Genomic DNA, 13219 nt, shown 5'->3' with positions numbered 1-13219 from the left:
CGTGTACTGCAAAGACATGCTAGGTTCTGCAAAAAGATCTTTTTTTTGTAGTACTAGCTGATAAACCAGGGTTGTGAACTGTTTTTTTTCTAGTACCTAAAAAATATCTAAATAATTGCATTATTATTGTTTTAATTCTTCCAAGGTTTAATTCTCTTATGTATAATCCACTCATGTTTCAGTTGGACTATGCAGAAGATGCCACAGAACGCAGACGTGTCTTGGAGATAGAGAAAGAAGACACGGAAGAACTAAGGCAAAAGTATAAGGTGATGCTCTTTACTCTTAAAGGTTTTATATATTTATTACCCAAACACCGAATAGGCGAATAACTATCTCTGGAGCACCCACACCAAATGGAGCGGAGGTCAAATATGTTGTTTAATTGGTGATTAATTTCATAGGTCAAACACTTTAGGTTACTTGTACTGCAATGTCACATCTCAGAAATGGAGCCACTGATAAGCTGTATACATAACATACAGGCCTAACCAGCCAATCTGCATAGTCACACACAGCGATGTGCATGTAACCTGCAAAGCCTAATTAACTGCCTTACATTGCATTAGTTCAACACCATGTTGTGAAGATACTTCAGTGTCATAGGACTACAATATAGAGCCATAATAGGCCCGTATGAGTTCACATGTTCTTTTCTCACACCCCTTCCTTTTATCTTCATGTGTTGTAAATTGTCCACTCTCTTTGCAAAGTATTTAATGGGTGGTCCAGTACTAAAGTCCCCCCATACACATTGAACTAATGTAGCCCAAACCTGCGGCTATCTATGGTTTTGGCTGACACTGTATACAGGCGATTTAGGATATTTGATGGTCAAGGAAGCTAAGGATTCGGCAAGTCCAATTTTGGACTGCTGATCCTTTTGTTTTTTTTTCTCGCAATAAGACTATGCCAGAAATATCTGTAGGCGGTAGCTCTCTTAAAGAACACGAGCAGTCATTTAAAGTGTGTGGTGAGCTTTAGGGGTGCTTCACACATAGCGAGATAGCTACCTAAATCGCTGCTACGGCACGGTTTTGGTGACGCAACAGTGACCTCATTAGCGATCTCGCTGTGTGTGACACTGAGCAGCGATCTGGCCCCTGCTGCGAGATCGCTGCTCGTTACACACAGCCCTGGTTCGTTTTCTTCAAAGGCGCTCTCCCGCTGTGACACACAGATCGCTGTGTGTGACAGCGAGAGAGCGACGAAATGAAGGGAGCAGGAGCCGGCATCTGGCAGCTGCGGTAAGCTGTAACCAGGGTAAACATTGGGTAACCAAGGTGGTTACCCGATATTTACCTTAGTTACCAGCCTCCGCAGCTCTCACGCTGCCTGTGCTGCCGGCTCCGGCTCTCTGCACATGTAGCTGCAGTACACATCGGGTTAATTAACCCGATGTGTACTGTAGCTAGGAGAGCAAGGAGCCAGCGCTAAGCAGTGTGCGCGACTCCCTGCTCTCGCGGTTATGATCGCTGCTTCGGCTGCTGTGTTTGACAGCTAAGCAGCGATCATAACAGCGACTTACAAGGTCGCTGTTACGTCACAGAAAATGGTGACGTAACAGCGACCTCGTAGTCGCTGTCGCTTAGTGTGAACCAGCCCTTACCTACCAATAATCTATTCGTAGGATAGGTCATCAATGTAAGATTAGTAGGTGTCCTAACACCCATCAATCAGTTACTGTCTTTGGGTTTCAGCTCCATATGTTGTTTACATCATATGGAGAAGAGAACAGCTGATTGTTGGGGCAGCAGGTGTCAGACATCCATTGTCTTGATGACATGATCTGTTAAATGAACATAAATCCACTGTCTTGCGTCAAGGAGTCTACTTTTGAGACCACCTCATAATTTGCTTTATTCCTTGAAGTACTTGTGATAATAAGGTTGTATAAATGTGTGTATACGAATTATCTCCACAGGATTTTGTGGATAAGGAGAAAGCCATTGCAAAAGCCCTGGAAGAGTTGCGGGCTAACTTCTACTGTGAGTTGTGTGATAAGCAATATCAGAAGCACCAGGAGTTTGATAACCACATAAACTCTTATGACCATGCACACAAACAGGTGAGGAAAGACTAACTTCATCAATCGAGTTAAGTGATCTCAACCTAGTGCAACTAAACATGCTCCCCCGGCCATATGTCCTCTCCATACACCTCTAGTTTCTGTTTATCACATTGGGGAACTAAATTCCCCTGTGCAAATTTGGGTAATGTTCATGGGGAGGTTCCTTCCAGGGAGCTTGTTTTGGGTATTTGAATTAGCCACTACAAGAGGAGTCTGGCAATAGCCTACTCCACTTATCTGACCTAAAAAGGGAGAAAATAAGAGACCTCTTACTAATTAGATCGGTAAGAGATTTTCCAGAGGAGAACTGCTAAAATTCGGACAATCTTGGTTTTGTCTCTTGGCCCCACGTATCTCTTGATCATAGATTTTAAAGGATCACCACTATACTCCTGAACTCCTGAACTTTTCTTCTAGACAGGTAAGAGGTGGGTGGCTAACTTTATGCAAGGAATGAAGGTGGCAGGACAGATTTCTAGTTAATGTTTTTCCATAAGGGCTTCCTAAGGCAATAATATAACTAGCATACTTCCAAGTATCCTTGTGAGTTTGTGAGTAGTTCATCTACTAATGTGCTGATGAGCTGTGCAGCAACTTGTCCGTCACACAATCCACACAATACAGACTCTGTCCCAATAATAATGTTGGGGATTTGCAGTTGATTTGATCATGGCCCCAGGGCAGGGCCTGGCGCGAAGTATCATCATTAGTTATGTGGGACATTGTCTTTGATTTGCTTTAATACTTTATGGCTTATTAAAGTATATACAGAAAATATACAATGTTGTAATTTCCTTTTAATATGAAGCTTAACTTCCTTGTTAAGACACATTTTATTTTTTTTATTAATAAGTTTGATGCTTCTTTCTTTTGTATGGAAATGTAAGTGCATATTTAGTTGTGAAAGATTTATTGACGATCTTCACCGGTAACCACATCGAAAGCTAGAATAAAGCTAATGGATATAATTTACCAGTCCTGCTCACATGGCAGGAAAGATCTGCAGAATTAAGGGCATGCTGTTGGTTTACACTCTCAATCCCCCATAAGTCTTGATTGCCATATTTAACCATTGCAGGTGTTGGAGTCCCATTTGTGTTGGGAACATTTATTTAATATTGCATTTATTTATATGCCTGCATGACCGTTTCAGTTTCCCGAAATAACTCAGACATCACTGAGAGCTTAGCAGATAAGCCCTGGTCGGGAGATTAAACCTGGCTTTACATACCTAAATCTGTATACCGGGAGGCCCGCCTGAGGGATATAGAGAATTTTACTATAAGAATTGCTAGCTAAGGAAAATGGCAAGTTAAGAGCTTTACTTTTAGAAATAAGAAAAACCTAGTTTCATGAAAGCTTAAAATGTCTGTAGGTCAAAAGCAACTGTGGGATCTGTAGTGCTAATTAGTAGGTGATACAATATACTAGGTCCCTAAATTAGAATGAGGAGTTTTGTTGGGACCAATGTTTTTCTAATCATGTCGGATGTTGTTGCAGTCTCCATACTAGGAAATATATGAACTTCTGTTGCTGAAAATAATCTTTTACGCATCCCACTTTTTATATGCAGAGATTGAAGGACCTTAAACAGAGGGAGTTCGCCCGAAATGTCTCTTCTCGTTCACGAAAAGATGAGCGCAAGCAGGAGAAAGCTCTGAGACGTCTTCTGGAATTGGCAGAGCAGAGAAGGCAGTCTGAAAGGTGAACAGAATAAAAAATGTTTGTTTTATTATATATTGAGTGTTGAAAAGGCATCTGAAGAGATCTAAATGACATTCGCATTAGGGATGAGTGGACCCGTGGATTTTTGTGATCGCCTAGTTCAGCCAAACTGTAGTTAAGTTTAGTTCGGTATCTGAACTTGACCCGAACTTGATCCCGAAACCCATAGAAGTCAATGGGCACCCAGACATGGCTATTGTAAAATGGTCGTAATAAGGGCTAGGGGGCTGCAAAAGGAAGCAAAAAGGGAATAAGAGCAGGACAATTGCCCTGAAAATAAATGTGGATAGGGAAATAACTTAAAGGGTTCTGTCACCATAGTAATTATGGTTAAATATGATGAATAAAATAATTTTCAGACTGCCCCAACAGAGCCCATTGCCAGAGTTCCCCGACAGAGCACACAAAGCACCTTTAAAATAACAGAATAAAAAATAATTTTGAACCAGGAGGCATAGGTCCAAGTGGAGCAGGAGAGCAGGACGTGGCAGTGTAGGTGGAAGAAGAGGAGGTGGCCAACATTGTGTTGTTTGTTTGTTTTTTATTATGGAGGCCCCAAACATTGGGAATGGCAAATACAATGAACAAACTTTTGTGGATTATAATAATGGCTGGGTGCAGCAGCTATACTTCCCTAGTCAGCCAAAGATACTGACCAGTCCTTTGGGATCCACAGCTGATTCATTTAAATGAATGTGAGCTTGAGCACATTGGCTGTCGATAGGCAGATGCGCCTGTGCTAAAAACTCATTCCGACAGTACACCTTGCCGCAAGGTTGGCAAGCTCAGGAATGTTTTTCAACATTTCGTCCAGGCTAACCCTCCCTTCCAAAATGTTGTCCGTGCCCCAGTTGCATTGGTCAGATGGGAACAATGTCAGTAGTGTGTTTACAAGTGTGCGCTTATATTAACGCATTTCCCGATCACGCTTCAGTGACGGAAAAGTGGCACTTTGTCCTTGTAACGGGGACCCAGCAGGGTGGCACCCAGTAATCCGCACTGGGGACAATCCGGGAAACTCGGCGGTTATTGCACAGGCACCGCAGAATGTATTTGCTCAGGGAAGTAAGTCGGTGTTCAAATTTGTAGTTCGTATACTGAACTAGGTTTGTTTAAAGGCTGCAGTGCAGCCAATCAACAAGCTTTTCGGCTGTGGGCACTTTCACCGTCACAACGATGCCAAAATCATGGCTGTAATTGGCCAGCAGGCGGTTCTGAAACTGATCTGTTTGGAAGTAAAAAAATCCTCAACGCGCATGAGCTTTAGACGGGGCTCAAACAAGTCAGATGAGTGGTTGGTACCACTGAACTTCAAGCCCGGCCTGGTGCGATAAGGCTATGTGCGCACGTTGCGTAATTGCATGCAGTTACGCTGCGATCTGCACCGCAGCGTAACTGCATGCGTCCTGCGTCCCCTACACAATCTATGGAGATTGTGCAGTAGCCGTGCGCATGTGGCGTTTTAGAGCGCAGCGCTTCAGCTGCTGCCCGAAGCGCACGTTCTAAGAAGTGACATGTTACTTCTTTCCTGCACTTTGCCTGCATCCCCCGCCCTGTCTATGGGAGGGGCTGCAGTCAGAGCGCATGGAATCTGCTTTTTTTTTTTTCTTTTTCTTTTTCATTACGGACTGTTTCTGCAGCGATTTGAAGCGCATGTGTGCTCTGGGCCTAGCCAGTGTTACGCACATCTCTTGCCTGGCGCATGTGCTGGATTTGGTAGTGCAGAGCTTCCATAAATATTACAATGAGATGTCAGAGCTGCTGCTGAAAGTGTGAGTTATCGGTGCGCACTTTTGTCGTTCTTTCTGCTGCTTGCCTCTGCATTGCAGCGTCACTTCTGCCTTCCCGTTCACCTCTTCATATACAATGTAACCACAAGGTGAACGCTACCTTGCATATGCTGGAGAAACTGTGCGAGCATCAGCACGTGATAGTGGAGTTTCAGCGGCAGCAGTGTGTTCCTGTATAAACAGCGGTCAGGTACACAACTGCCCAGCAAGGGTACAGTTTGGGAGGGGGAGCCATGTAGACAGCAGGGTGGCACTCAAAGTAGCTCATGGGAATCACTGGATAGAAGCTGGGGAGAAACAGTGGACACAGATGATACACTTACTGCCGAGGATAGCTTGTAGTTACCTCTGGGTAGCCTGGCACAAATAATGTGAATACATGCTGCAGTGCATGCACGACAGCCGCCGAGTTTTCTGGGTTGTTACCAGTGCTGATTACCGAGTGGCCACCCTGATGGATCCCTGCTACAAGGACAACGTGCTGTGCTGTCCTTTATTCCATTCAGTTTTAAGAGTACCCTCATAGAGCCTGGTGCAGATTGGCCCCGCAGAGCTTTTTTCCCCAAAGTGGACACACAGCATTTTTTAAGAGTATTCCCATGTAACCCAACGCTGTCCCTTTCTCAACAGCCTCAGAAAGGAAATACGACACTCCTGACTGAACGTTTAGTGCTCTGATCCGGTCCCAATCCGTATCGACATATGTGAACGAATCCGGCACTTAAATTTTGCTAGTGAAATTCTTTTACAGTGGTATACGTGAGCTGTGTAATAGTAATGTTGGGTCCACTGACCGAAATGTTACTATTACACAGCTCACTTAAACCACTGTTTATGAATCTCACTAGCAAAATTTTAGTGCCAGATTCTGTCACATATTCTTTCTCAACAGCGTCCTCTCCCTATGCTAGTGAGAGCAAAATGGCGGCACCACCTGTGATTCTGACCTTCATAAAGGCCTGGTCACGTGGTGCATTGGCAAATCACAGCCATGCCAATACTTGGCATGGCTGTGATGGCTGCGGAAGTGTCCACAGCCAAAAAGCTTGCTGATTGGCTGCCCTCGAACACAGACTTCCTTTAGATGTCCAAGTTGGGATTTGAGCATTGGACATTTGGTGTCTACTATGAACCCCAAACTTTACAGTTTGGGTTCGCTAATCCCTAATTGGGATTTTACACCATGTCCCTGATTCATTATCACTGCCGTCTTGTTCTCCAGCTTTAATGAAAGGAGCACTGGCGTAAGATGATGCATCAAATTCTTTGAGGCTTACATCCTTGAACCGCTATGCACTTTTCTGGAAAAAAGTAATTATGCCACGACTTGTGTACTTTTTCTTTTGTAATTTATGCCACTTTTGTGGGTTTAAATAATGATGAATTAGTCGGGATTAGAGATGAGCAGACCCGTGGAAGTTCAGTTCGGCGGGGTCAGCCGAACTTTAAATTAAGATCCGTTTTGTACCCAAACTTTACCTGAATCCCAATGTAAGTCACTAATTGGGCAGTTTGGGTCTCCGCCCACATGCATTCAGCCATAAACAGAACACTCCTGGGGGCGAGTGGACGGAGCTTTTCAATTTATTTTTTTGCATACTAAATCCAATCATGCTGTTGTTACCCCCAGTGCAAGCGGATGAAACACTGCAAGCGACCCACACTGGGCTGAGGACAGAGCGTACCAGAGCACAGCAATGTTTGCGCGACCGGTATTCAAACGTAAAGGACCACTGTTTTTGTTTAATGTCTGTGTTTCGTACAAAAACAAACCACTGGTTCACTCATCTCTAGTCTGGATCGCTATGCTACTGTAAATAGTAATCTACTCAGTCTCTCACTGTCTCATGTTATTTGTAAATTGGACTATGTTTTCAAGGTGACTAGTTCATTTAAAATGAGTGTAATTGTGTGCTGTCCACAGTTTTATTTAACTTTTTTTTTTTTTCTTCTAAATGTATCTTTTCTAGTAGTGCTCCTGGCAGTGGTCCCATGTTCAAGACAACTACTGTTGCACTGGATGATGAAGCTGTGGAGGATGAGGATGTTCCAGTCAGTACATGCTCAACTACACAAGACAGTCCTAAACTAGTTCATCAGGAAGAAAAATTATCCCAAGCTGTTGGCATTGCTCTTACTCAACCCACCTCACCAGCCATAACGTTTGGTTTCAAAAGCCCCTCTGGCCCATCTTCATTTCAGAAAGTAGGTTTCTCTTTCTCTTTTGCCAAAAAAACATCTTTGAAGTTGGAGTCCTCTGCAGCGGTCTTCAAGGACCTTGGTGAAGAGGTGGGGTCAATAGAGGATGAAAAGGAAGAGGAGAAGATACCATCTGATTTCATATGCTCTGTAAAGTCAATAGAGGGAGAGATCAGCAAAGAGAATGAAGGCAAAGTGGAAGAGGAGGAAAGCCAGGAAGATAATGGCGCATCCCTTGCAAGCACATTATCAAAACTGAAGAAAATGAAATGCGAAGAAAGGGGCACTCATGCTGGTGACCCAGAGTACTATCACTATATGCCGCCTGCTCACTGTAAGGTAAAGCCCAATTTCCAATTTTTGCTTTTCATGAGAGCCACAGAGCAAACACAGGTGGAAAATGTGCAGCAGAAGAATGAGAAAAAAATCACTGTCGTTACCAAGGCCAAGCCTGTTAAACAGACCGATAACAAAAGTGAAAAGAATACTGTTAGCGATGTCAAGGCTTCTGTGTCTCAGCCAGTTGTAAGCACTGCTTCACCAGTTTTAACCAAACTTGAGAAGAAAGATGATGTGGTAGACAAAGAAGCATCGAACGCTACAAATGAAGAGCCTCCCAAAACTTCTCCCACACCAGTGAAAGAACCGCAGGAGAGACCGAAGCATCCAACGGGTCCTTTTTTCCCAGTCTTGAGCAAGGATGAGAGCACAACGCTGCAGTGGCCCTCTGAGCTTTTAATATTCACCCAAGCTGAACCTTCCATCTCCTATAGTTGCAACCCATTATACTTTGACTTCAAACTTTCCCGAAACAAAGATGGAAAGGCGAAAACTGTGGAGAAGCCTAAAGATAACCCGGGTACAAGCAAGGAAGGGGCAACTGATGCTGATTCAAGCACAGACCTGAATGTCACAGTTAAAAAAGAATCTATCCCAGTGGTACATACTTGTGGTGCACAACCTAAAGTTTCTAATGCTACTCCAAGCGATTTAAAACCTGAACCTCTTGAAGAAGGGAACAAAGGTGAAGCTATGCGGAAGTCCCACAAACAGAAAAAGAAGAAAAAGCACAAGAAAAGTGGCAAGCGAAAACGGAAACACAAAGAAGGAGATGAAGGTACAGAACAAAAAATGAAGAAAAAGAAGAAGCATAAGCACAAGAAGTCAAAGGTTTCTTCTAGAACCTTGTTGAAGGTAGAAGATTCAGAGCAAAATGCTTCCCCTGCATTGGGAGGTCGCTCAAAAGACACCGTGCCACCAGGAAAGCCACTGCCTAAAGAAGACAATATAAGTAATCCTTGTAATAAACAGGACCTTCATGCTTCCTCCAAAGAGCCAGAGAACAAAAAAGTTAAAACAGAGCCCAAGCAATCACTTCCTCCTCTAGCACAATCAACATCTTCCTCTTCACTCAGAAACACGCCCACCAAGGCCAGAAACCGCCAAAGTAGTGCAGAGTATGATAGTGAGGACAATGCTAGTAGAAAAAAATCCACGTCAAGGTACAGTGACGAGTATGAGTCTACTAGTGACCGGTCAAGAAGTCGGTCAAGATCTGGAAAGAGGCGAAGGTCTTACTCTTCCAGTTCAGAAGGGTCTTCAGACAGAAGTCGATATAGTCATGATCGGAGTTATTCAGATAGTGACTACACTGACTATAGTAGTGGATCCAGGAGACGATCCAAGCGACGGTCACCTGGGTCAGATTCTGACTCTGTGGCGTCTAAGAGACATTCCGCTAGGCATAAATACTCTTCATCTGATTATAGCCGTAGTCGCTCTAGGAGCAGAAGTCGTTCAAGAAGAAGTAGAAGTCGTGGTAGAGGTAGATCTAGTAGTAGTAGCCGGAGTCGGAGCAAAAGGAGCCGCAGTCTAACTGGTCACAGCTGGAAGCGCAGCCGTAGCTACAGTAGGGATCGGAGTGCAAGTGTTCGCAGCCATTCTGGAAAAGGATCTCATGGGAGAGACAGTGTAGATAGCCGTAGAAGTGGTAGACGGGACTTTAATCGCTCTAAGATTTATCGCTCACAGTCTCCACATTATTCACGTTCTGGTAGCCGTAGAGAGAGCAGCCGAGGGTCAGAAACAAGAGGAGCAAGTGGCACTAACATCCCCCGCAGTAGCACTGACAAAGATATAGGGAGATGTTCCTTAACAGCAAAACAACTCCTAGAAAAAATCCAGTCTCGACGTTTGGGGAAAGCCTCAAACACAGCGGATGATGGCAGCTCCAAGTCAGGATCAAAAGTAAAAGACCCACCTCAGGGATACTTTGGCCCAAAGTTGCCACCTGCTCTTGGTACTAAAACTGCTCAGCTGCCATTAATAGGCAAGCTGCCTGTGGTGTCCAAAAGTACAGTGCATCAGAAAAGTGAGAATGAGTCAGGAGAAACCTCAGTTTCCTTGGAAGGGGAGCAGGGGAAAGAAGAGAAGAAGACCTCTAACCAGGTAGATAATGTCCCAGAGTCTGAACCTCCTGTTTCTGTTGCGGAAACTATGTCCCAAGAAGAATCAGTTTGCAGTGAGCCAGCTGTTGAAGAACTTGGAGAGGGAACTGCACCTAACCCTTTGGGTAATGGAAGTCTTCCATTTCCACCTCTCCATGGCAGATTGATGCCTCCACCACCTGATTCTGAGTTTTTTCATGCTTCAGCTTATCCTCCTGTCACAGTTGATCCAAATTCTATTCAGCCAGATGTGGAAGATGAGGAAGAGGAGGAGGATGAAGAGGAGGAAGAAGGCTCATTAGCACCTCTAGAAAGCCAACCCATTACTTTTACTCCAGAAGAAATGGAAAAATACAGCAAATTACAGCAAGCGGCTCAGCAGCATATACAACAGCAGCTGTTGGCAAAGCAAGTTAAGAATTTCCCAGCTGGAGCAATCCCACAAGCCCTGCAGCCTGCTACACCAACCCTTCAGCCTATACATATTCAGCAGGCACCAACCCCAGTATCTGCTGCCTCCATTACCAGTGTACAGCATGCGATCCTCCAGCATGCAGCTGCTGCTGCAGCTATTGGTATCCAACCTCACCCACAGCCTTTAGCACAGGTTCACCACATCCCTCAGCCACACTTGGCCCCCATCTCTCTTTCTCACCTTACCCACTCTCTAATTCCAGCCCACCCTGCTGCTTTCTTGGCTAGTCATCCAATACACATAATTCCTGCCTCTGCCCTGCACCCTGCTGGCCCCCTGACGCTTCATCATGTCCCCCACGCTGCTCTGTACCCAACTCTGCTTGCTCCACGGCCAGCCACAGCTGCTGCTGCCACAGCTTTACACCTTCATCCTCTCCTTCATCCAATCTTCTCAGGCCAAGACCTGCAGCACCCACCAAGCCATGGGACTTGAGCTGATCTTAGAATCAGTACACTTTTACCTGACCATATTATGGCGCAATAGAAGAGGTAGAGGAGCTGCCCAGACACTCCTGTAATGGGCAGTAAAGTAGGAGTCCCTCCAGTCACCTGTATCTGAATGGAAGAAATGATCCAATTCTACTGGGTTATTTTCATCTCCCAGTTCTACTATTCATTTAATTTTCCAGGTCAAGGTATGTTTTAACACTGTATTTGAGACCTGGATAAACTGAATGTTCAAGTTGTATGAATGAAAAATACACATGAAGGCGAACATTACTTTATACCCTGCCCAAAATTCTGTATGAAGTCAACTTCTTATCACAAACAAACATGAGACTTTACTTTCCCCACATTTGGGGAGCGCAAAGATGTCAACATCCCTAACTTACCTGTCCATGTCTACAATGGATGGGGATCTTATGCGACATCTGCACTTTGTACCATACTTTTTTCTTGCTGTAGTTGTATAATAATCTGAAGGGCAAAACTATAGTTTTCAGCTAGTTTGCAACAAAATGTATTTCTGCTGCTGTGGCATGTATATTTTATCAGAATTTTTTTTTGAGGTTTATGTATGATATAATGTACAAAAAAAGTAATAAAGAAAACCTTTCAGGATTGCAGAAAACATGTAATATTATAAAATGTAATAAAAAGAACAAACGGTTTGTGTTACATTAGCTGTTATTTAATTGGCGGGTAGTGGGTTACTCTGCCTTGGGCCATTTTTGTGAACCTAGGTAATTTTTAGTGATCATTTGGTATAGAATAAATAGTTGATTATGCACCTTGTTGCACATGCAAATCTACTAGCATTTCAATATTTTTATTTATCAAAGCTAGGAAATGGTTCACATTCCTTGTTTAAATGCAGATGCCTACTCCAGTGAGGATATTCTGAAAGATATTGTAGGATTATAACATTCATACATGTCAACCAGCTGTTACATTCCATTAACGCACATCCTACTCTGCCAGAAATCCCCAACTGGTGAGGTCTCAAAATTCCATTAAGTCCACGAAAACCAGCATGTTCCCTGCTGAGTGAATTGTCTTGCTCAGGAGGTAGGTGGAGAACTACAATGTTTACAGCTGACCCTCAAAAGAACTAGGTCTACGTTCTGTCAATCTGGATGGAGCCATTGAAAGAGTTACAGTATTGGGGAGTGTGTCCCCACAAATAGGCATATTTTCAGATTCCTGACAGCAAGATGCATGTTCCACATATTTCTGCTAAATTGTGAGATATGCGTAGCCATCAATAATTAATGACTCTGAAGGAAACACTCAGACCTATCTATGGATAGATAAGATCCTGGTGGGAAATATAATCATATCTTCTGTGTGTGACACTCAGGGGCAGAGATATGAGGAAAACTGAAAATCTTTATTTTCTCTGGAAGGGAGGAGGCACACCCATGGCCAGCCCAGTCTTAGGTCACAAGGGAAATGGAGCATGAGGGGAACATAGATTCTTAAAATCCAGAGCGGATATCTTGTGGGCGTTCTTCTCTGGGTGGCTTGGTGTGACACACGTGGGAGAAGTCCCAAGAAACGTATGGCTCCACAGCGCTTCCCCTGTGCAAGCCACCACCAGTCGTATACATATGGATCAATTACCTTGTCCTTATGAATATCTGTTTGTAACCATGTCTTATCTGTAACTACTTCTGCAAATTCCATCCTGTATATTCTTATTATAGCGCCATTTATTCCATTACATGTGAAATATATTATAAACACAAGTACAATAACCATAAACAAGGCACAGACTGGTACAGGAGGAGGGAGGACCCTGCCCACGAGGGCTCACAGTCTACAAGGGATGGGTGTGGAAACAGTTGGCGAGGGTAGAGATGGTCGTGCAGTGTATATAGTGTATTATTTAGTGTGACCTTAAGGGGATTAAATATATAATTTTAATTTTGGGCTGTTTCTTTAATCTCATTTCCGAATTCAATGTCTGTGAGCTCAGCTTAGTTTTACACTCTACCTGGGCTGGTTTCTGGCTCAATATGGTCCTGCTGACAGACCAGGCCTATAGCTAACGAAGAACTGGTGGCAGT

At 43.9% G+C, this 13219-nt stretch overlaps 1 protein-coding gene across 4 annotated transcripts in view; it reads left to right on the top strand.

Moving 5' to 3' along the window:
• GPATCH8 (G-patch domain containing 8) overlaps positions 1-11828 on the top strand; it is a 70900-nt gene extending 59072 nt beyond the window's left edge. For 3 of the 4 annotated variants that reach the window (XM_075350239.1, XM_075350242.1, XM_075350241.1), the window contains 4 exons: positions 183-269; positions 1925-2068; positions 3645-3775; positions 7557-11828. In XM_075350239.1, the coding sequence (XP_075206354.1) occupies positions 183-269; positions 1925-2068; positions 3645-3775; positions 7557-11142 (3948 nt within the window). In that variant the 3' untranslated portion in view covers positions 11143-11828. The remainder of the gene's footprint in view (positions 1-182; positions 270-1924; positions 2069-3644; positions 3776-7556) is intronic. The other variant, XM_075350240.1, reaches the window with a different exon arrangement.
• Positions 11829-13219: the final 1391 nt, after the last annotated feature.

The sequence above is a fragment of the Anomaloglossus baeobatrachus genome, chromosome 5 (assembly GCF_048569485.1).
Source record: "Anomaloglossus baeobatrachus isolate aAnoBae1 chromosome 5, aAnoBae1.hap1, whole genome shotgun sequence".
NCBI lineage: Eukaryota > Metazoa > Chordata > Amphibia > Anura > Aromobatidae > Anomaloglossus > Anomaloglossus baeobatrachus.
This window is presented reverse-complemented; position numbering and strand designations above follow the sequence as displayed.